Source organism: Centroberyx gerrardi, chromosome 14 (assembly GCF_048128805.1).
Source record: "Centroberyx gerrardi isolate f3 chromosome 14, fCenGer3.hap1.cur.20231027, whole genome shotgun sequence".
Lineage (NCBI taxonomy): Eukaryota > Metazoa > Chordata > Actinopteri > Beryciformes > Berycidae > Centroberyx > Centroberyx gerrardi.
This window is the reverse complement of record NC_136010.1, coordinates 26,825,595-26,849,528: the sequence shown is the minus strand read 5'-3', so window position 1 is coordinate 26,849,528 and position 23,934 is coordinate 26,825,595. Positions and strand designations below refer to the sequence as shown.

At 40.3% G+C, this 23,934-nt stretch overlaps 1 protein-coding gene across 2 annotated transcripts in view; it reads left to right on the top strand.

Moving 5' to 3' along the window:
* clcn6 (chloride channel 6) overlaps positions 1 to 23,934 on the top strand; it is a 31,829-nt gene that overhangs the window by 3,837 nt on the left and 4,058 nt on the right. The window contains exons 4-21 of one of the 2 annotated variants that reach the window (XM_071896388.2): positions 441 to 506; positions 616 to 682; positions 1,485 to 1,591; positions 4,310 to 4,436; positions 5,288 to 5,355; positions 5,722 to 5,780; positions 8,070 to 8,202; positions 9,828 to 9,941; positions 10,380 to 10,546; positions 11,972 to 12,089; positions 13,958 to 14,087; positions 15,869 to 16,022; positions 17,666 to 17,822; positions 18,075 to 18,181; positions 19,832 to 20,018; positions 21,546 to 21,706; positions 22,631 to 22,787; positions 23,597 to 23,704. In XM_071896388.2, coding sequence (XP_071752489.1) covers positions 441 to 506; positions 616 to 682; positions 1,485 to 1,591; positions 4,310 to 4,436; positions 5,288 to 5,355; positions 5,722 to 5,780; positions 8,070 to 8,202; positions 9,828 to 9,941; positions 10,380 to 10,546; positions 11,972 to 12,089; positions 13,958 to 14,087; positions 15,869 to 16,022; positions 17,666 to 17,822; positions 18,075 to 18,181; positions 19,832 to 20,018; positions 21,546 to 21,706; positions 22,631 to 22,787; positions 23,597 to 23,704 — 2,187 coding nt within the window. The remainder of the gene's footprint in view (positions 1 to 440; positions 507 to 615; positions 683 to 1,484; positions 1,592 to 4,309; positions 4,437 to 5,287; positions 5,356 to 5,721; positions 5,781 to 8,069; positions 8,203 to 9,827; positions 9,942 to 10,379; positions 10,547 to 11,971; positions 12,090 to 13,957; positions 14,088 to 15,868; positions 16,023 to 17,665; positions 17,823 to 18,074; positions 18,182 to 19,831; positions 20,019 to 21,545; positions 21,707 to 22,630; positions 22,788 to 23,596; positions 23,705 to 23,934) is intronic. The other variant, XM_071896391.2, reaches the window with a different exon arrangement.

Below are 23,934 nucleotides of genomic sequence, written 5' to 3'. Positions count from 1 at the left end.
GGTCTGTAGAAGGCCATACATATTTAAAGAAAATGTCTAGGTGTGCAACTACATGTGTTGTAAAAGTGTCCAATGATATGTACTGATTCATATGCAGAGACTGTGCAGAAATATAGTATGTACAGATCAGCAACTGTGCAAGCAAATGGTGTAAGTCAAAAACTATAGACCCACCTATATGGAAAGCCAAATGGGTCAAAACATGTACACATTTACACATTGCCTACATAACAAATGTGTTTGATAATGACAGATTGAAATGACTCTCGGATAGACCAATCACATTCTTTTCTGTGCATTTTTTTATTATATGCTATTATGTTATTATACATGCGTGACAAGATCCATACCTTATCATAATGCTTACTCTGTTGAAATCTCCTTGGTTCTGGGTGTTTTATGTCGCATGATTATATGAAGATATTCTCGTCTGCCAATAGAAAGCCAAAAAGTATGAAGCTGTGCGGTGGATTCTGGTGTTCGCTATTGGAGTCACGGTTGGTCTGGTACGTGCTTTTGTGATATCTTGTGTTTTTTCTTGCTAAATAAATATACAGCTTCCGAATACAACATGCTGCAAATAAACAGGGAATTCTATTTTCCCGTCTCTTTCAGATGGGCCTGTTTGTGGACTTTTTTGTACGCCTCTTCACCCATCTCAAATTCACATTGGTCGGAAATTGTATCCTTTAAAACGCCTCCAGAAACTTCCCATGTGAAACGGAATTCCCCTGCGCTTCAGTGTCAGTATGCCGCTACAATTCAGGATGCTCGGGTATTCTGATTTGAGTTGGCTCATGTAAATATCACATTGTATTATATCCAATGATCTGCAGAAGCTCTTATGATCATGATCTCAAAATACAATAATAACTAGGATATACTAGCCAGGATACTGAGGCATGTTTATATCCTTTTTTTTTGTTGTTTTGTGGTCAGCATTCGCTCTGTGAGTTCACATGTTGAATGGTAATATTCAGAATATTCTGATTCTTGATGTATACAGTGATATACAGCAGTGGTTCTCAACGTGGGGCAAATTGATGAATTGTTAAACTTCACCATTATTTCATTTACAAGAAGTTAACACAATTAGAGAATGTAGAAGAATGACTATTTTGATCATAGTTTCACTGTTACCTCTCTACCTACAATACAGATAGTCATGGAACATGGGCAAAATCATATCGAACAATAAAAATATTCTCAGATTTGGGTCCAAGAGACAAAATCTCATCAAATGAGGTCTGTTGCCCTAATGTGGACTAAATTAAGGGTCCTTGATATGAAAAAGGTTTAGAATCACTGATATACAGGAGGTGATTGGGATGTAGAGATGCATATAAACAGGATAAGAGCAACTCTCCAGAATACTTTGTGCATGTGAATACACTCATTGACACCAACATTATGAATTGCAGCTCTAAAGTCAAAGAACTCTCCACGATGTTGGTGGTTTCTCTACCTTAGCCAAAGCTTTCTAGCTGTGGAGGAGTGCAGTGAGAAAGGTTGTCTTGCTCTTTCTCTCCTGGAGCTTCTGGCGTTCAACATGACCTTCGTCTTCATTGCCAGTGTGCTCGTCCTCATCGAGGTAAGGCTGCTGAGTAGGGTTTTACAATATGACATCATATTTTTCAGGGTTGATACTGATATTTTTGAATCGAAGCTGCCAGTTCCCAAACAACACAACCAATATATACAGGTGGAAAATGTAGGCAAAGCCATTGCTTGATTATGCAACATGTTATAGGCACATCGCCAAAAGTGCTTGAGTAAGCATTTGCTGCATGGATTTCTTGGAATGCGTTTTTACGAACATACCCGTCTCACACTTCCTCTTACATCTTGCAGTATTACACAGTATAAATAATAATAGGAATAATAATAAGAAGAAGAAATAAACAGTGTGGATGTGCAAGATTTCTCTGAAGCACTTCCTTGGCATGGTTTGTCTGAAAAAAGCAGGTTCAAACTTTTCTTACCAGTATCTGTCGATATCCATGTTTTTACCAATGTTTTTACATGCTTTCACTTCATCCACACACATGTACGTTTCCTGTCCAGGAACTCTGTGGGTGTCATCACACTATTGTTCTGAAGTGGGCGACAGGATCTAAATCAAACATATTTATTTTTTTTGAAAGTTAATATGGAAGAGAAAAATTCATAAGTTGAAAACGCGTGTTGTCTCTCTCGTCCCTTTGATATCTTTGGTATAAAGCATCATAGTCTGGCCGGTTTGGTAAACATGACGTCACCTTACAGGATTTGGGGGCCATTTGGGGCCGCCAATATGTGAAGTTGCCTTGTGCAGCTTTAACCCACAAACTTTGTTAAAGGATAAGGCTGGTGTTTTTTAATGCATTGCTTACCGTCAACAAATCCTATGAAAATAACAAAATCAACAATGCGTTTGCTCTACTCCCGTTACTTTCTGACTTCCCACGTACCGTTTTTAGCCTTCAACCCGGAAGTAATTGGCTCCAATTGTAAGCTAAAAACCTTTAAATACAGCTCACAAAGACATAGTTTCAATTTTAAAAATCGCTAACTGACCATGAAAAGTCAGACTGTTGTAGTTATTACCAAATCAAATTCAAATGGGAACAAATTCTTCATTACGCCGGGGACTATTTTCGGTGCTATGGAACTACTTTCCTGAGATCGCAAAGTGTTTACAGCCGGCTTATTAAGTTGTTTGAGGAAAATGTCGGCTGGCCCGGTGCATCGTGATGATGAAATATGCTGCCCAGAGCAACGGCATGGCTCTTTGACGTGTTTTTAATAGTTTTTTTAATACAATGGAGTTCTATGGCTGCTGGGACATGGCTTCTTTGGGCACCAGCTACATGGACGAGACTTGTTGGCAAAACAAATTAATTTATTTTCATAGGATTTGTTGACGGTAAGCAATGCATTAAAAAACACCGGCCTTATCCTTTAATAACAAACTGGAAAAACTGTGCCAACTGTTACCTTGTGAATTTTGTGCACCAAATTGATTTTGTGGCATGAAATGCATTTTTGTAAGTAGTAATTCTTTTCGTGCCTGAAATTCAGTTTGTGAAATTTTATTTTGTGGATGAATATGAAAACTCCATTTTCATTTTGTGGACAAAATAGGCTTATATGTACAGTACTGTGTAAAAGTCGACACCAAACTTTTCTTTATTTAATTCCCAGTCAATCGGCCATTCAGTTATGCAGGACACATTTATTTAACAAAAAAATTACACAAAAGGCCCCAACACTAAGTATCATATCAAGATCAGGATTTATATCATCATGATTTAATTTGTCCACTCTTTACTTTTGTGCACCCTACTGCCACTTTAACTCTTCCATCCTTCCAATATTAAAACCAACAAAAGTGTCTGACATTGTTAGCACACTTTCCCTTCAAAAGCATCACTAACATTCACACAAACAACTACCCAAACACACCTTAGCTGCTTTGCACATTTCTTTCTCATGTGCATCTAAAATGGCTAAAGGCGATATTTCTGATGAGACTAGATATAAGATTGAGATTAGATAATACAATATAAGATAATACAATACAATAAGATAATACACTTGCAAAAGGAAGGTGAAAGTCAAAGGAAAATTAGTGAAAAAACATTGCAAGATGTAAAGAAAATGGGAATCCTAACAACCGTGTAAGACCTGATAGAGTACCGAAACTACCACCGAACTCCACTCTTGCTTCAGATCGGAAAAAGTCTCCTGAAAAGAATGGAAGCTGTAATAAAGGCAAAGGGTGGACACACTAAATACTGAAAAATTTGATATTGTGCTTAACTGTGGAGGCTTTTGTGTAATTTTGTGCTAAATATATGTTTCCTGCATTTTTTTTCTGACACTGAAAAATAAATAACTTGCACTCAATGGCCGTTTTGACTGGAAATTAAATAAACGAAAGACTGGTCTCTGAATTTTGTACAGTATTGTAAATGTATTTATTTCTGTAGATTTATTCATTTTTATAACATTACCAAAGTTTATTTTGTGGTATGTCTCAAGCTAACAGTGGGTGCCCCATAAGAGAACAATAAATCTAATTCATAATCAAGTGATTCACACTCACATCTCGGGTGTTTCGCATAAACGTTCCACATCTATCCATGTGTTTTGTGAAGTCATTAGAAAATGGCCTGAAACCATTTCTTCCAACTCTTAAGCATTTTCCTGGGACAAAATGGTCCTAGATCTTTTTCAGAATATATATGTGCTATTAGATAGAGCCATATCATACTGAGTCATGGGATCATAACAACATGTTATTGTCTTTTGATCTGCCGTTATTCAGCCGGTAGCTGCAGGCTCTGGGATCCCAGAAATCAAAAGCTACTTGAACGGAGTGAAGATACCCGGGATTGTCCGACTACGCACTTTCCTCTGCAAGGCTGTTGGAGTCCTGTTCACTGTTGCTGGAGGTATAGTATGTAGTATACTGCCAAATGTGTACGATATTATAATATGGTTATATATTTATCAGCTGACAGATATTTGACGCAAAGGGCATTTGTCTGTTTTCTGTCACCTGATCAATGGGATGTACAGCCTGTCAGGGCAGTGAGAATGGTTACATTTACATGCACACAATAATGCGATTATTGCCAATGCTCCCATTAACACAATAGTATGATTAAGCCTTTTACATGATTGTAAAGTTACAAAAGTGATATGAAGGTGTACACATGTTCTGACTGTTCCCTATTAATGCCAGTAAAGCTGAAGTACTCTACATATTTTACTGTAACTACTCCAACTAAGAGCATAATGACAACAACATAATCAGTGTGGTGTTTACATGGGTCCTTCCTTACTTGCATTGTACTTGCACATTTTTTGTGTGCATGTAAACTGAAATTGCTGGCTATAAAATTACAGGTGTCCTGGAAAAACCTTGTAGCTCGACAAAGTCAGCTTTTCAGAAATTGAGAATGTACACATTTTTCATTGACATGTATATATTTTGATATTTTCCAAAGCATTCTTAGTAGGATTCGACAGATATATGTTTTTAAAGGCCAATACCAGTATTTCTGGATTGAAGTGACTGACTGAGCTGATAATTTGTGCCGATACTCAATATTGCTGAATTTGACCTTTTTCTTGCCAAAAACCAAGTTCAAAATGGCACAGTTGGAAATGCCAGGTTTTACCAGGACACTGATGATCATGTGATACTGAAAATGAAACGGAGTTCCTGTGACTGATGAGTCACCATTAGTGATCAGTAGGTGGGTGGGCAGTGCCACTGACTCTGTGTGTCTTCACTCAGGTCTTTTTGTGGGGAAGGAGGGTCCAATGATACACAGTGGAGCCATTGTGGGAGCCGGGCTTCCTCAGGTACAGAGCCACACATTCTGGATTGAACACCAACAAAGTGCCATGAACAGTGTAGAATAGATCACACACATACATCTGCAGCCGTCATGTGATTATTACCACCACATGTATTCTTGTACCCATATGATCACTATCTGAAATATCAGTATTTAGATTTAGAGTTCACTTTGAGATTCGCTTATATCAAGTGTGTAATATCAAATACAGTATATCACGAGTGGCATTTAGTTGATTCCACTGTCAAATGGTCGACATCCACTGGTTGGCGATTTGTAAAGCTTATTGATTTATTGAATGATTCATTTATAAGTGCAATAATGGTCCCATTATGGCTTAAGTGCACTCATCAGATATTACCTTCCTCAGTTTCAGAGCATCACTTTTAAGAAGATAAGATTCGATTTCCCCTACTTCCGCTGTGACAGGTATGGCTGTTGTACACACACACACACACACACCAAAATATTGTAAAACGAAATATCCACCTTAAAGTACTTCAACACTGTTAAAAAAACAGGCGTTGACAATGTATACCTTGCATTTCTGGGCCCATTTTGGTAAACTATTCTTATTTCTGTGGATAACTGGCCAAATGTACTCGACATGACATCAGACAGCATACAGGCGAAGTGATTGGTCTCACTTGATTTTGCCCCGTCTTCACTGAAAATACTTCTTTTTTGACTGGGAGTCAATGAGTGTTTCACATTCAGACCAATATCTTTTTTCTGCGGTGTAACAACGCATTATGTAATAACACCGCATTATGTAATAACACGACAAAATGTAATAAATTTTCACTTCATTATGTAATAACACCCGCATTTTGTAATAATCTGCCGCATTTTGTAATACACAGCCTGAACGCAATATGTAATAAATTTCCCCGCATTTTGTAATAAATTATTACATATTGCGGTGGTTATTACAAAATGCGGGAGTTGCACTTTTTTTATGATGAAAATGTAATAATACAGTGCATTATGTAATAACCAACCAAAATGGATGTCTTCATCTGTACATGTTATATTTTTAACAATTAAGCTAAATTAAACTTCCCAAATATTAAATTAGACCGGCGTTATAGTTGACTCTGATCTTAGTCTAAATAGCCACATAAAAGCAGTAACAAGATCAGCTTTTTATCATCTTACAAATACAGCCAAACTCAGGGACTTCATGTCAAAAGCCGACCTGGAAAAACTCATTCACGCTTTTATTTCTAGCAGACTACTGCAATGGTCTTTTGACAGAGCTCCCCAAAAAGACCATCAAAAAGTTTCAGCTTATTCAAAATGCAGCTGCTAGGGTTCTTACAGGGACCAAAAGGTCAGACCACATCACCCCGATTCTTAAGTCACTACACTGGCTTCCTGTCAGCCACAGAATTGAATATAAGGCAATGCTGCTTGTTTATAAATCAATAGATGGAGTGGGACCAAATACATTACAGACATGTTTAAGGAGTACACTCCTGCCAGGCCTCTCAGGTCAAGTGGGAGTGGGCTGCAATATGTAATAAATTATTATAAAATGTGGGGAAATTTATTACATATTGCATTCAGGCTGTGTATTACAAAATGCGGGTGTTATTACATAATGCGTTGTTACATGCGGCTTGTTTGATTTAGGCAAGACAGTATAAGGTCTTGCTAAACTACGGATACTGACATGAGATCCATACTTTAAATTAGTAAGAAACTTCTTTGTTTAGCAGGTGTGGTAATATGATAATATTGGAATTTTAGACAGTTGTACACTTGTGAAAGATGAATTCCCCACCTCTACATGTTTCTGCTTTATAGGGTTTCTATAGCTGTAATAGCATGTGCAGTATCTTTCCTTCTCCATTATCTTTGATGATGTTACATGATATTTGCAGTGCAGCTACAATGGCATTTGATATCAAATCAGGTAAAAGTCCGGTTTTGGTTTCAGTCAGAATCAAAGAGCGAGGGCTTCTTTCCACCATTCAAGCCACCATTTTGCACCAATGTTTATCCATCATACAGGGAGAAATCCATCGTAGAAGAGGCAGAGAGACCAATTTCTCCATCGACAGTAGCCTCAATAGACCACAATGCAATGCAGCCACAAGACATGTTGTATTTATAGGAAGGGGTGTGACTCTCACTTTTTCTCTACTGGAAAAACCCTCGCTCTGCTATTGCTATCACATGCATAACCCACAGCTAAATGCAGCAAGTTCACACCCCTTCTTTGGGGCTGTCGAGGCATTCTGGGAAATGTAGGAAATCACTAACAGAAGTAGAAGAGGCAGGTTGAGGGAAAGGGAGCACATCAAAATAGTAAAATAACTCCTGAAACGCATTTAACATCACAGATTGATGATATGTAACAGGAATCAGTGGAATTTTCCTTAACAATGCACTGCAGAATGATTGTTGGAAATATAAAGACAGTAGACAGACTTAGTGTTTGGCTGAAGTTTGTTGCTGTATTGCGGTTTGTTTCAGCTCAGCTTTTTTTGCGTGTGTACATAGTGAAAAAACTACCAAAGTGACACTTTGTATATTGATATTGATATTGAATATTGATGAATCTGGTCCAGACACTTTCCCCTCTGCTCCTTTTTTAAAATAAAAACACTCTGTGGAGCAGCTGGAACAAGAGAGTGGAGTTTGACTGTAACTGACAGTTATGTGCTGTACCATACTGTGCTGCCCATCACATTCTCTTAACCTGTTCTCCAGGGACAAGCGAGACTTTGTGTCAGCGGGGGCTGCTGCTGGAGTGGCTGCTGCCTTCGGTGCTCCCATAGGTGGCACTCTCTTCAGTCTGGAGGAAGGCTCCTCTTTCTGGAACCAGGCCCTCACTTGGAAAGTGGTATGTCACCTTATCCAGTGAGCTCCAAGAGGGCCAGGACATTTCTGTTCCCCCTGCAAACTCAATTTAGTTGTCAATTTTACCTCACTTTGTGTCCCTCAGTTATCTGCCAATTCATAGCAGTGTTTCCCACAGTGGCCTTGTATTGTTTGTAGTCGTAGTAAGGTGGGCCAGGCAACTACTCATTACTTATTTCAAAAGTAATGTTATTACTTTACATATGAATCTCTTGGAACAGTAATTTGTTACACTACTATATTACTTTTCCATTACTCATCCTCTCTTCTTTCCAAAATCAGGATCAGTCAGTTTCCTCTCCTGTGAATGATCTGGATGTTGATGTCCAATGTTCTTGTTGTCCTTTTACTGGAGAAAATCAAAGTAATGGGAATACTTCCACCAGACAGACAATTTTTTTCCAATTTCTCACTCAAGTAGTGGGAATACTTACACCCAGAGAAAGTCAACTTTTTTACCATTACTTGTCAAAGCTAGCTTCAGTTGAGAGGACGATTAGAGGAGGCAATAACAAAATGAACAGCTTTTCTGATCAGTAACTGTAATACTATTACTGAAATTTAAATAGTAATTTGTTACATTCTTCATTAGTGGGGGAAGCAATGACATTACTGTAATGCTTTGCTGAGAAACAGGGTACCACCCAACACTGATTGTTAATGTGCTACTGTTTCAGTTTGGGAAACCTATGTGTGGTGGGTGTGTCTGATTATTGTACAAAACCATGTGTCAGAAACACTGTGCAGTGATCAATTTGAAGAAAAAAAAAAAAGTATTTATATAGCACATTTCAAGTGCTTCACAACCATGGAAAATAAATAGGAATAATTGACATAAATTAAACAGGTAGAACAATGAGAAACAATGGCTGCGTTTTAGAAACTCGAACCGAAGATTGGAAGAAGATCAGAAGAAGATCACAGTCCTTCACTGCATGAGGAAAATGACAGTGCAGCAATTTATGCTAGCTATGCAGCCGCATATAGGAATGCAGTGGGCACAATTCATACAGAGCTGAGGAAATTTAGAAGAGCTTTTTGGTATGTTGCTCAAGGTTAAGGCTCGGGTCAAATATAGGACTCCTAAGGTGTTAGAGGCAGGCTTAATTTGCAGAGTTAGAGGACCAAGGGTAGGCCAGATTAAGTGCACTCAGGACCTATAATGAGGACTTGTGTTTTGTCTGAATTTAAGTCTTTTGACATTGAGTCCTACATCTTCTAAACAGTTATGCAGAGAGCCCAACTTCGTTAATTCAATCGGTTTGACTGAGAGATACAACTGGGTATCATCAGCATAGCATTGGAAAGAGATGCTCTGCCACCTAATTAAGTGACCCCGAGGAAGCGTATAGACAGGGAGAATAAAATCAGTCCAAGATTTGAGCTTTGTGGCACACCATAGGTGATCAAGGACTGTGTATATAGCTTTCAATAGACACAAGGAATTTTATATCCGTCAAATAGGAAGAGGACCAATGTAGGGCGGTCCCTGAAATACCAGCCAACTGCCTCAATCTATCAGTGAGAATGCCATTTTCTACAGTCTCGAAAATGGATAACATTAAGTATTAAGCATCAAGTATGATGAACTGTGTTTCCCTTCCCCAGCTCTTCTGTTCCATGTCGGCCACTTTCACCCTCAACTTTTTCCGTTCGGGAATCAACTTTAACAAGTGGGGCTCCTTCCAGCTCCCCGGCCTGCTCAACTTTGGAGAGTTCAAGGTAAAACCCACTGATTTACTGCTGATGCCATTTCTCAATTTTTTGTGTGAAGAATATAATGTGAGATTGTGGCTCTCCATCTTGCGTACATGTTTTTATGCACGTGTGCATTACACATACACACTAGGGTTCAACGAATATGGGTTTTTGAAGGCCGATGCCAAAGTTTTTGAATTAAAACTGCCGATGTTCTGTGCAGGTATTCAATATCTTTAAAGTTGACTGTTTTCATGTAAAATGTGTAAAAACATGTTAAACTCACCACTGAAACCCAGGATCAAAATAATAATAATAAAATATATTCATGCATACTTGTGTGGAATCTGGTGTCATATCAATCATATTTTTTTTTAACAAAAGGCAAACACTGGCCTGATATATTGACACAGTGATATGTCAGTTCAACCCCAATAAAACAACACCTTGGTCAATCCCCAGTGTCCAGATGGTGATAAGAACTGCCACCTGTGGACAGCAGTGGACCTGGCCTTCTTTGTCCTGATGGGCGTGGTGGGCGGCCTCCTGGGGGCGCTCTTCAACTGTATCAACAAGAGCCTGGCCAAGTATCGCATCAGACATATCCACCCCAAGGCCAAGTTTGTTAGGTGATTACAAGCACACATGCACACACACACACACACACATAGGCCCTCAATTGATTAATGTATTCCATTCTTAAAAGGGTATCATCCTATTTTGTTAAAGATTCAGATCAATACCAATGACTCACTGATTACTTGGTCAGGTACTAATATGTCTGGCAGGTGGGGGTGGTGGTGTGGTGGATGTGTGGGAGGGGGTGCCAGAGACATGTCTAGGAAGAGATAAGATCTATTGATGTTATTGCAGTTCCTGCTGGTCACCAATAGAGGTTGATAGAGGTATTAGTTTACTTAAAGCCCCTTTAAAGGTTATTACAGTGAAATATTCATACCATTTCTTTTCTAATCATGTCATTTTAATCATGTAATTATTCTCTTTTAATCAGGGGGTCAGTTTAATTTCATTATAATTTAATTTTACCAGAAATGATCCCCATTAGAGAATGTACAAGAATGACTGGTTATCATAGGGTTCACCCTCACCACTGTTACCTCACCATGTACAGTGTAGACAGTTCCACAATTCAGTACTAAATCACCAACAATATGGGTCCCTATGGGATTAAATCTGATCAAATGGGGGTCCATGGCTCCTCTATTTGGGGTTCCATGACATGAAAATGTTGGAGAATCCCTGATCTAAGTTTATTAGATATGGTAAAAAACTGCTTGCATTTATTTGTAAGAATTGACCGGATCATGTGACTTCATGTATTAAATGAATGAATAACAAAATATTTAATGAAGAACTCCCTTTGCATGCAACCTTCTCTTCAACATCCAAAGGGATTTTTGAAACCAAAAATATATTTTTGAATAAAGGTGCAGTGGAGCATAGTGTTGTGGGTCCTACGTTTTCTCCTTATCGTCCACTTTTTTTTGAAAAAACTCACCTGAAAACTTGGCAATCTTGTACATTGACTTGTTAGGCCCCCGAGCACCTTTTGCTCTCAAAGGAAGTGCCGGCATGACCAATGCCATTGCCATTTGCCCAACTCATGTTGAAAATACTTGGGACAAATGCCAGAGTCTTGTTTGAGATTATTTTGAGCTGTTGAGTCTTCTAATGCATTTCATTTGTGCAGCATGTAGCCAAGTGGTACCAACTTTACATTAGTTGAGCATGTCTCGAAAAAATTATGGAAATATTTTTTAATTAATTTTTTTTAAATGTATTGTTTGCATTACATAATACCTGTTCTGAACTTCTTTAATTATACCTGTGAAAATACCATCCCTACCAAAAATACTAAAACTAGAATGAAAACAAATTAAAAACTAAACTAAAACTAAACATCAAGCAAACAAAGCAACACTGAAAATTAGCTTAAACTAAACTGAAATTGAAATAAATTAGAAAACTGTATAAAAATAAAAACTAATAAAAAATCCAAACCTATAATAACAATGATCTCCACCCTTTTCCAGGGTTCTGGAGAGTCTGTTGGTCACCATGGTGACAACAGTGGTGATATTTGTGGCATCCATGACGTTGGGCGAATGTCGTGACCTGGCCTCCCCCACAACCCATAACACCACAGCACTGGTAAGCATCTCCTCTCTTCTACAACATTCAGTATGTAGTGGGGATGTGTATAAGTCCATTTTCACATGGTTTACTATTCAGTGCATGTTCCAAATGACTATTCGAATATTCAAATATTCAGTGCTTGCCAAAATGTACAATGGCTAAAGCAGTGGAGTGTTTACTCTTTGTTTAGCCAGTTGAGAACAATGCCATTTGAACTCAAGTGGCACCAAATAACTGCACGAGATGTCTGAAAATGCAGGTCTCAGTCCTCTTCCAAGTGAACTGCGGTGCTGTTCATTAGGTGTGAGAACATAATCTTAACCAATTACAGGAAACAACCCCAAAATGGAATGTTTTATGAGTATAAGGAAACTGATGTTGGCATTTGACAGCAAGCAGTTCCTCATGCTTGGAAAGCCTAGCATAACAAAATGAAGTAAGGGCAAACCCTACTCATATTCGGCTATTTATTCATGTGCATGAACACCACAGAGAAGGTAAATTATAGCAAAGACCACAGACAAGTCCATCATGTGAAGTCACAGGGACTGGAGTCCAATGTAGTGGGATAACAAGCCGTGATTCAGTTGCAGTTAGGCAGTGTGAACCTAAACGAACCAATACAAAAATGAAACAATGTAGACTTTCCCACTCTGGTTCAAACCAAAGAAAATGAACTGTAGGCGTGACCGCACTCTCAGTTCAAATGTTGTCGTGCTAGTTTGGCTAGTTCCATCTTCCTGGACGGAAGAAATAGCTGGATGGAGCCATGCTACCTTGTCCTTGACTTTACAGTTTGCCCATGCTAGCCTTTAGTGTGGCTTTGATAAAGACTGCTAGTGAAAGCAGCTAGCGGAAGATGAGGACAAAACAACAGCAAAGAGAGGTAAAGGGTTTTGTAAATGACACCAGAAGCCCCCTAGTGGCTGGTGTACTCCATAGCTCTTACTCAGCCATTTAATCATTGCATTGTTACTATCAAATTATTTTAATCTCTTAATCTTCGCATCTCACTATTTAAAAAAATGACCAAATTACAAAAGTCAACGTTGATCCCAGGCAAACAGGTGCATATTCAGGTTTAATGACCCATTCCTAGTATTTACATTCATCAGCTCATCATATGGTCCTGCATAGCTGAGTTAAGCATAGCACTAAAACTGTGAGGATTAGGGGTTCAATTGCCACTGTGGTCCGGTCATACTAAAATGACTAAAATATACATACTAAAATATGTGTTCACTCATGGAATTGTAAGATGTTTTTAATAAATGTCCATCAAATGGCATATTTCAACACCATGTTGCAAAGTTAGGATTAACTAGTGCAGTGCCTGTTCAAAACGTGCCTGTCCGGAATAGGCCGATTGCTGCTTGCAGCTTTCTCGAGAACCGCTCGTGCTCGTAGTGCAGCTTTCTCGAGAACACTGGCTAAAAAGTTGCCTTTGCCACACCCAGCACTCTCTAGCTATCGTGGCCAGCATTTTGGATATCAGGATTTCAATATCAGTTTTCTTATAACAGGTCTGGCTAAGGTAAAAACTTATGATGCAAACTTCTGCCTCTCCTCCCAGTTCTTCATCTTTTATTGTAGAAGTGGAGTATTTTAAGTTGGGTTTTTAATTCTGGTCCCAGTTTAACTCTCCTTATTTACTCTCCAATAATAATAAAAGCAGTAATGTTGAGCATTACTTGTTGCATGTTATGTGGGGAGTTGGTCATAATAAGTCATGATGTTTTTTTCCTTCATTTTCTCTAGCATTGGGGGCATATTTCTTGCTGTACTGGCACACCTTGCTGAATGAAGTAACACTGCATTGTTCTTGAAATAAAGAGCTCGAAGACATATACGGAAATTGTTGTTTTGTGTTTTTTTTTCTTCAGATGACTAGCAGTGAGGACATCAACTCTACCATCCGCCAGTTCTTCTGTCCCAACAAGACCTACAATGACATGGCCACATTATTCTTCAACCCCCAGGAGGCTGCTATCTACCAGCTCTTCCACCAGGATGGTGAGATGGACTGACACACACACACACACACACACACACACACACACACACACACACACACATAGCTATGTTGGTTAAAGCCTGAAATTCTGAAATTCCCCCTGAATTCCTCATGACTGGCACTACAAGACATTGTTTTAAGTGCCAATTTTTTTTTTCTGTTGTTTTTTTTTGTCTCTTTGGTGCTAAGCGCTCATTGCTGTGGTGTTTTTGCTTCGCACAGTGTGGCTGGTACTGTGACCTTTTTTTCCTTTGATTTTTTGTTGATGCAGTTCAGCCATGGTGGCTATTGCTGCTCATGCTAACTACCCAGTTCTTCTTCTACTTATTACAAACAAACCGGAAACGTAAAACGCATCACTTCCTGTTTGCCAGAGGATTTTTCCCAAGAAAGACCTACCCAACACCGGCTGTTTAGAACAGCAAATGTGAAAGCTTTCATGAACTGAGTATAGGTTGAATCATTATTGTGTCAATTAATGATAGAGAAGAAAACTGGACAGTTATCTATATGAAAATGTCACTGATTATTAATTTAAATCAAATTGATTTACTGAGCACTTGGTACAAGAACTGACAATATGCGAAAACAAAACCCCTGCACACCCAGCACCATCAGCCCTGGGAGGCTGGACTGAAAGGCAGCCGGACCTGATGGCATCTGTGGGAGGATTATCAAGGAATCCACCTGCGAACTCAGTGGCCCTCCAGTCAACATCCTTAACCTCTCACTAAAGGGTGGCATCATCCCTGATGAATGGAAAGCAACGACTATGCTCCCAATACTCAAAACCGAACCTCCCCCCATAAGTGAAATACGCCCCATATTTCTTTTGTCCTTCCTTGCTAAAGTAGCGGAGAGCTTTATCTTCCAGTGGGCCCTCAGTGATATCCTCCCCCTAACTGACACCCAGCAGTTTGGATGCCTGCAAGACTGATCTACAACTCACTACCTTCTTGACCTGACTAATCTTTTCGAAGTCTCTTGACAAACCTGGCTTCATCTGTTCTCTCGTCACAGATTATAGTAAAGCCTCTGATCGTGCTGACCACGGTCTGGCAATAATAAGGCTACTGAACCGCGTTGTCTGTCCATCCCTTGCAAGATGGATGGCAGGTTTCCTTACTAATGGAAATCAGATGGCCACATATCAAGGCCCTCACATACCCTCACATCTTCATAGCCTACATCAATGGTGCAGACGCATCAGCCGAACGCTGGTAATTTGCTGATGACCTCAATTTGCTTGAGATATGGCAGCTGTGCTCACCATCCACCATTCAACATGTTCTTACTGGTCCGGAGAAGTGGTCTACTTAGAGCTCCATGGTGCTACACCCAAAATAGAGTAAGATCATTCACTGCTACTCCACTACAAAGCTCCCTCATCCCCCAGTGCGATCAATTAACCACACTGAACTGGAGAAAGTGGATGTCATTAAGATCCTGGGTATCTACATTCAAGCCAATTTGCAATGGTCTGAGCAGGTGGGGCATTTCTGTCAGCCAATGCCTCTTCCTCCACCGACAACTAAAGCACTCCTTCCCACCATCCCATGTCCTAGGTGATTTGACAGTTGCACAGTTGTTTATTTCCACCAGAAAGTCCTACGTTTCAAGACATATGCCCATAATTGATACGCTCAGAAAATCTCAGAATGGGGCTTTGAATCTGGTCTGACTTTATTCGTGTCCAGTCTTTGTTATCTGGTCTACTTGAGTTGGGAATATACTACTCAGTGACTGGTCATAATGAATGGCTAACTGCCTTTCCCCATAGGTACCTTCAGCCCTGTGACTCTGTCAGTGTTCTTCCTGCTGTACTTCCTGTTGGCCTGTTGGACCTACGGTGTGTCAGTACCTAGTGGTCTCTTTGTCCCAGCACTGCTGTGTGGGGCGTCGTTTGGACGTCTGGTAGCCAACCTCCTCAAAATGTAAGACAAGCATTTTCATATTGTTCTAATGACCAATTTTTGAGACCGGAGGTGATTCCTCCATGAAATCTCTGGAATATCATGGCATATGGAGATATTCCAGACAGGGAAAGTCAGGGACTATCAGGAAATATTACAAATATGTCACTTCACAGGAATACAGCAGAATGTTTTTTCCAAACACATTCATTTTATTAGATGGTGGACTGTTCCCCCCTTAAAAAATACAACATTAACAAACCAGGAATGAAGAACATTTTAGGTCATGGAAGTGCTCCAACTTAGTAATGGGTGGGACCCCATTTAAATGTGCAATGTGAAAATGTTGGAACACAAACATACATATCTTCCACTGGGGATGTTTTCAAAATGTTGGAAGTACATTGTCGTGAAATTAGCAAATCTCAAAGTTAAACACTTCCATAAACCAGATGTTACACTATAAGATACACCCAGTTTGTTAGGTTCACCCATCTAGTGCTAGGTGTTTATCTGCTGCTATAGCCCTTCTCTGACCATTACATGAGTTGTGCATTCAGAGATACCATTCTGCCTACTGCTATTGTCCTATGCCATTATTTTCTTATGTTTGTGGCCTTATATCTTATGTCTGTAAACCCATATCAGTCTAACCCTAGTCTGAAAAATATTGGTATTGGCCTTCAAAAACCCATATCGTTCACACCCTAGATCAAAAATATTGGTAAACTCATATTGGTCAAACCCTGGTTACAACTCTATTCTTCTTCCTGGTTTCTTTGGCTACGTTCCCATTAAAGGCCTTAATGCTCAATTCCAATTTTTTTCTCGGATCTGATTTTCTTTTTTGTTTTAACTGTTCTCATTCACGTTTGAAAAGTGACCGTGAAACGTTCATTTTAAGGAATATTTGCCTTTCGACTTCCATCGTTGTTGCTGTCCTCCATCTTTTTCCGAAGTGCGCCAACGCAGAGTAATGACAACAAGGATCTGCGCTGTGGAGTGTGACGCAAAAACCACACAAATCTGACCAATCAGACTTAGGTATTGCCGTGTATCAGATATGTATTGGATCTAGGACCACATACAACTGTAGGCCAAATCGGAATTAAAAATATCAGATTCCATGTGTTTTTTGGTGTTCTCACTGCTCTGAAAACATCAGATCTGTCTGACATGTAGGCCAAAAAATATGATTTGGGAACCTGTAGTGTGAACGTAGCCTTTGACCCATTTCCATTGCCAACCTCTGCTGTCACAGCCATGCTTTTGAACTCTGCTCAGCCGCAAGTAATGATTGTTAGCCCTCACCATCTTGCAGCCATGCCTAATAACTGTGGGTGACAGCTTGTTGGCCAGGGTCTTTATGCACTCCAGGCACGACATTCTCACTGTGCATTCCCTCGCCCCCCGTTTGGTTTCCCTCGGCCACTTTTCTCATCATACATTCATGCTGTGGATGAATGGAAAAAATACAGGATGTAATACATGTTTGTAAACCTCCCATACTCAAAGGTAATTGGTGGGAAATTATTCACAATAGGTCATACAATGTTTTCCCCATCCGCCTGCTCACCATTGACTTTGTTTTGAGTGATGGTGTAAAAAATCCAGTGACCTCCACATTCCTAACTGGTTCTTACTGTCTGTCTGTCATATGTCAGAAACCTAGGAATGGAAATCTACTCTGGGACCTTTGCTCTGATTGGAGCAGCCTCCTTCCTCGGGGGCGTGGTCAGGATGACCATCAGTCTGACTGTCATCCTCATTGAATCCACCAATGAAATCACATATGGACTGCCCATCATGATAACGCTGATGGTATAACGAGAAGTGTTGTGTTTATTTATTTCAACATATTTTATAGTCATTGTCTGTTAATTCTGTCATTTAAGATGATTCCATGTTCAGATGATTCCAACTCCAACAATGATAAAATGCTGTCATTATTTCTTCATTATAGCTTTCCCTTTTTGTCTTACATCAATAGTGAGAAACTTCTAGATTCATTGACAAACGAGTAGTCTATCATTCACTAATGTATTACATGCTGGGTTTATGTGATATTATCAGGTTGCCAAGTGGACAGGAGATTTCTTCAACAAAGGCATCTACGATATCCACATTGAGCTGAGAGGAGTGCCTCTGCTGGAGTGGGAGACAGAGGTGGAGATGGACAAGTAAGACATTTCAGTCAGAGACACTTACGTCAAAGGAGTTTGGACCATTTGTAGCACAAATGGTTATGCAGTTGTATTTGGCGGAAAAGGCTCTGCTGTTGAGGATGCTCCCCAAATGAATCCAAGCAGCAAGCGAGCGATTCTGCGGGGAGCGCAATAAACCCCCCTAGGCATAGTAGACATATATCATTTAATAATATGGAAACCAACATAAAACCAGACATAATTCAGAGATAGCTTGCACAAGCATCCTGTGTACAGATAATAGCAGGAGGAGGTTGAGGGAGTTTGCATTGACTTTGGTCAACAGCAGCAGTGGCATGAATGATCAGCAGTGTGAGCGGTGCAAGAGGCTCCAATTGCATCTGTGTAGCGGTTTGCTGCTACAAAGTATTGAACAGGCAAATCATGTAATTTTTTGCTGCTTTTGTATTGCCTTTCATAACATTACATTGTTGTGATGAGTTAACATAGCTAGCTGGCGAGCACACGTTAGGTAGCATTAATAAAAAAATAAACAGAAAAAACTCCTCACTCCTTACTTCAAGAGCTTCAACCATCAACCAATGCAAATGTTCTCCAAGCATTGTTTATTCCTGTAGTCTTTCAAATAAAAGTTGTAGTGAGCCTTGTTTCCGTACTGATGTAGATTGACTAGACTAGATGTAAATTAAACTACATTTCACTTCTCACTCCATCTGTCAGGGGTTTTATTTGTTTTGCTGCTGCCGCCAGCTTATACAATTATGGCAGTACTCTGCGCCCTTGCCGCTGTCTGCCCATAAAGTTACTGGGAGGGTACTGGGTGCCCTGAAAAGAGTGCACCCATATACAGAAAGGTTAATTAGGTGCAGGGGCACCTCATTGTACCAATGGGCCACTCCTGGCTCCGCCTCTTGACTGAAGCTCAATTACCGTCCCACCATAATTACCATAGTAATTTAAAAAACGGCAAAATGCCTTTTTTTTTTACTGCAATCACAAATGATCTTTCTCTGTGTCTCTCTCTTTATACCTATATACTGTGTCTACATTGGTTTGCCAATATTGGCCTTTCCTCTGATATGGTGGATATGATGCAACTTGTTCGATTTATTGTAAAAATATTTGATTGGATTCCACACAAGTATGCATGAATATGTTATTATTATTAGCTTTTTCCACCCTGACAAGAATATGATTCTGGTGGAAACACTGAATTCTGAATTTTCTGGACTTTTTTGGCATAGAAATATTCAAATTTAAAGACACTCAATATCAACTCAGAAGGAGATAAATCAAATGCGCTTCTCCTAATTTTGACAGGGTGCTTTGCCACAAACCAATCACAGTCAAAGAATTACCCGAAGGGAAAGTTAGGGCAGGGACAGCACTCAACTGTGAAAAATGACCTCAGTCACCTCCATTCTGCTGAGGAAGGCCACCATAATTAGGCAGAAACAGAATCAGCATGGCTCCTATTAAAAGAAAAATGGACAGAATACAAAAGAATTGAAAGAAACCAGCAAAATGAGAGCTCCTGCCCTAATTTTTCCTATAGGTAATTGTTAGACATTCAGTGTCAGCAGCTTCAATCCAAAAGTATTAGTCTTGACCTTCAAAAACCAATATTGGGTGAACCCTAACATCTTACTCCCACGTCCCTCAAAGGCTGACGGCCAGTGATATCATGGAGCCCAACCTTACTTACGTCTACCCCCATACCCGAGTCCAGTCTCTGGTCAGCATCTTGCGTACCACTGTCTACCACGCCTTCCCTGTGGTCACTGAAAACCGGCAGAATGAACGGGACTTCATGAAGGGCAACATCCTGGTCAGCAACAACATCCGCTTCAAGGTACGTCCCATGCGGTTTTTACATTTTTAGGCATTTAGCTGACAGCTCATATCCAGAGGGACTTACAATGAATGAGGAGGGGTTCAGTGTCTTGCTGAAGGACACTTCTGCAGGACAAATGGCTGTTGATGGACACACTGACATCTCTCTAATGACTATATACACCCTGCCACCACACAGCCACATTGCAACAGTGGGCATGGGGAAAATTTTTTTTTTTAAGCAGAGGTGGAGCAGTCCACTCCCCTTCAATGTGTAGGTTTTTTCCAGACAGTTCCAGACATTAAAAAATGAATCAATACCAAATCTCATGGGGCAGAAAATAGCTGCTGCACTCCCAGGTGGTCGCAAGATCATTTAGGGGGGTCACGAGATGATTTATGGGATAGGAAAAAAAACATTTCTACCATAAAAATGAATTATCATGCCTATTTTTTATAATTTTTCTCTGTTTTTTGTTTTTTTCTTGTGAAATGCTGAATAGTTTAGGCCTCTAGGCCCACTCTGATAATTAATCAAATGGAACAACCTGAAAAGGGAAAATCATTCTTTGGTTAAACTGTTCACCTCTCTCCATATGCAGCCTGTGACTGGGGTCACAAGTGGACATCGCTTTGTTTTAAGGGGTCACAAGCCAAAAAGGTTGAGAACCACTGTCGTATAGGGAAGCACTTGCACCCTATCATCAGTAGAGGGATATAGAGGACCATGTTAAGAAGGGCTGACTCCAGCCTCACGTAACAGAAATAAGTGACAGAAATAAGTCAGAGAGTATCACACAGGTGACTGTACCCATTACTTGAGTAAAAGTATGAATGCCCCTGGCCCCGAACGTCACACCAAACTCCATTCAATAATCTGGTAATGTAATGTTTCTCAGCAAACATCCACACTTCATAGAACATGACTTCAGACATTTATGAGTCGTTGGTATTCACTCTTCAATTTGGAATGCACCCAATACATCAAACAGCACTTTATTTCACTTAAGTTTCAACTTTTAGAATAGGTTGGCCTGTTATACCTTAATCTTCTTCCATCCTAGTGGGTGGTAGCGAGCAGTGTGAATAAATTCCAAAAGTTGAGATTTTATTGAAATAAAGTGCTGTTCTCTGGATCACTTGTATCCCGAATTCACCAGAAGACCCTAATGATTTGCCTTTGCCTTCTTTATTTCTCCTAACAGGTGATACAGCACCAAAGTCAAATTTAAGCGAAGAGGCCTAGTTGACCTTGTCTCTATAGGAACACTACACACATATTAAAGTGATTATTGGTAAACGTGATATCAGCTTGCTTTCTCGAGTTTGAGGGTGACTCCTTGGAACACAGATTTTTTAGATGCGGAATACTGCAGGCATTTGAAACGGTAGGAATTGTTTTTCATGTCACTTATCTCAAACAATGGTCTTCAGTTTGGCCATGCGTGTTCGGGTGGGCCGGCGTCTCGTGGCTCAATGTGAAAGTCTTTTCCGTCACAGCAAACCAATATATCAGTCCACACCTACTCCCTGCTGTTCCGTGTAGAAATCCAGTGTTGTGTCGCGTGCCGGGGAGCAGCGGCGGCGCTGCCAGTCCATGAAGTCGTACCCGTCCAGCGAACTGAGGAACGTTTGTGACGACCAGGCCGCAGTGGTGGAGCCCGCTGAGGAGGGAGAGGACATGCTGCAGCAGATGTTAGAGAGGAGGTAGGGGAGACACACACACACACGCACGCACACAATCAGTATCCATTTTATTAGGTATACCTCTCTGTTTTGGCAAACAGCTTGCACCTCCAATGGAAAAGTCACACATAAATAAAGCATAAGTATAAAGCATGCAGCTAGGGTAGAGAGGTTCAGTTACTGTTCACTAAACGTCAGAATGGACAAGACGCTGATTTAAGCCACTTTGAACGTTGTTTGTTTGGTTTTTGGCGCTACAGTGTCTACAGTTTACCAAGAATTAATCCATAACAAAAAGATTAAACAAATCTGATTCCAGTCCCTATAATTTAAGCTAAGCATGATGGACTTGTCTGTGCTCTTTGCTGTAATTTATCATCTCTGGTCTTCACACCAGGTGAGAACACATTAAGAAATGGCTGAATATGAGCATCAGTACAGACTGCGGTTGTGGCCTGTTATGCTGTTATGGGAGGCTTTCCAAGTATGAGGAACTGCTGGCTATCAGATGTCAACATCCATCACTTTATACCTATAAAACCTTGCATTCTGGGGTCGTTTCCTGTAGTTGGTTCAGATTATGTTCTCACTCACTCTTGGAAGAGCACCGGAACCCGCAGTGCAGTTATTTGGTGCCGCCCAAGTTCGAATATACAGAGCCCCGGAGGTGAAATGGACATAAACACCAATCATCATCATGGGCCAGAAAAATCAAACTCGTTCTCTGCTTAGTGGATTGGCAGCATCCTCTAACAGGCCAAAGCAGCCATTGTATCGTTGTACACAGCCATTACTCACACTATATATTGTGAAGCACATGAGCAGGTCTAATTTATGATACGATATGTGCGTTATTCTTATTTCCACATTATTGTATGATTTGGTGACATGTTAACCTATTTACTCTCGCTTGTTTGTTGTGTCTTTCTTGCTGTCCATGTGCAGACATGCGCCCTACCCCAACCTGTGCCCCGACCAGTCGCCCAGCGAGGAGTGGACCATGGAGGAGCGCTTCAGACCGCTCACCTTCCATGGCCTCATCCTACGATCCCAGCTGGTCAACCTGCTCATCCGGAGGGTCTGCTACGCCGAGAACCAGTCGGTCAGTCACACAAACTTAGAAGTGAGGTGTGAAGCTGCCGATAGCTGATACTTTGCGCTGATAGTCTACGCATGAATTAAATATTTTGTTCAGGGATTCTCTTAGTTACAACAACACTGCGTAACCACAGGGAAAGGGAATTGACTTCATTCGCAGTGTCACTCTAGAATTGCGGATCTTGCTTCTACAACTTGTGTTTGCCTTAGAGCTCCGTAGTATTATTGTACGCATCTTCCTATTTTTAAAGGAGCCACTTATAGTGGCGGTTAGACTTGAAATATCTATGGAGAGACATTCAAGGGGAGCTGTGTGTGTGTGTGTGTGTGTGTGTGTGTGTGTGTGTGTGTGTGTGTGTTGCCTTGGGTCTTCTTGATTTTTGTTGTTTGTGTGATGTTATTAGCTTAGCCTAGATGTTGGGAATTATTGGAAATTTTGAATGTACAATTGATATACTTGGGTACCTGGGTTTGATACTTTAACCTGTCAGCTTCATAGACAAAACAGGTGGTGAGCTTGAAACTACCACTAAGCCAGTTTTCACTTGTTTCTGTATCTATTGCTAAAAGCTTGTGATTCATTTGCCGTGATTCGCACTGGTTGGTTCAATTCAAAGCTTCAAACTCTTTACACCGGGATTTTCTGAAATGTCTATGGACTAAATGAATGGGAAATTTACTTCCGGAACCAAGGCCACTGAGGAAGGGAGTGGGCACATTTCAGGGTGTGTTTGTAAAGAATCCCTGGTCTAACATATTTTAATTGTCATTCTCTACATCCAACTGTCTGTCTCCCCATGCCGTCCAACACAGAGCGCCACTCAGCCCAGATTGTCCTTTGCAGAGATGACTGAGGATTACCCACGTTACCCTGACATCCATGACTTGGACCTGGCGCTGCTCAATCCCCGCATGATAGTGGTAAGACCCATTCTGTCAAACACTCACAATTAATTATGTAGAGCAGTGATTCTCAACCTTTTTCATATCAAGGACCCTAATTTAGTCCACATTAGAGCCACACACCCCCATTTGATGAGATTTTGTCTCTCGGACCAAAATATTAAATATTTTTATTGTTGGATATGATTTTGTCCAGAATTCCATGACTATCTGTATTGTAGGTAGAGAGATAACAGTGAAACTATGAT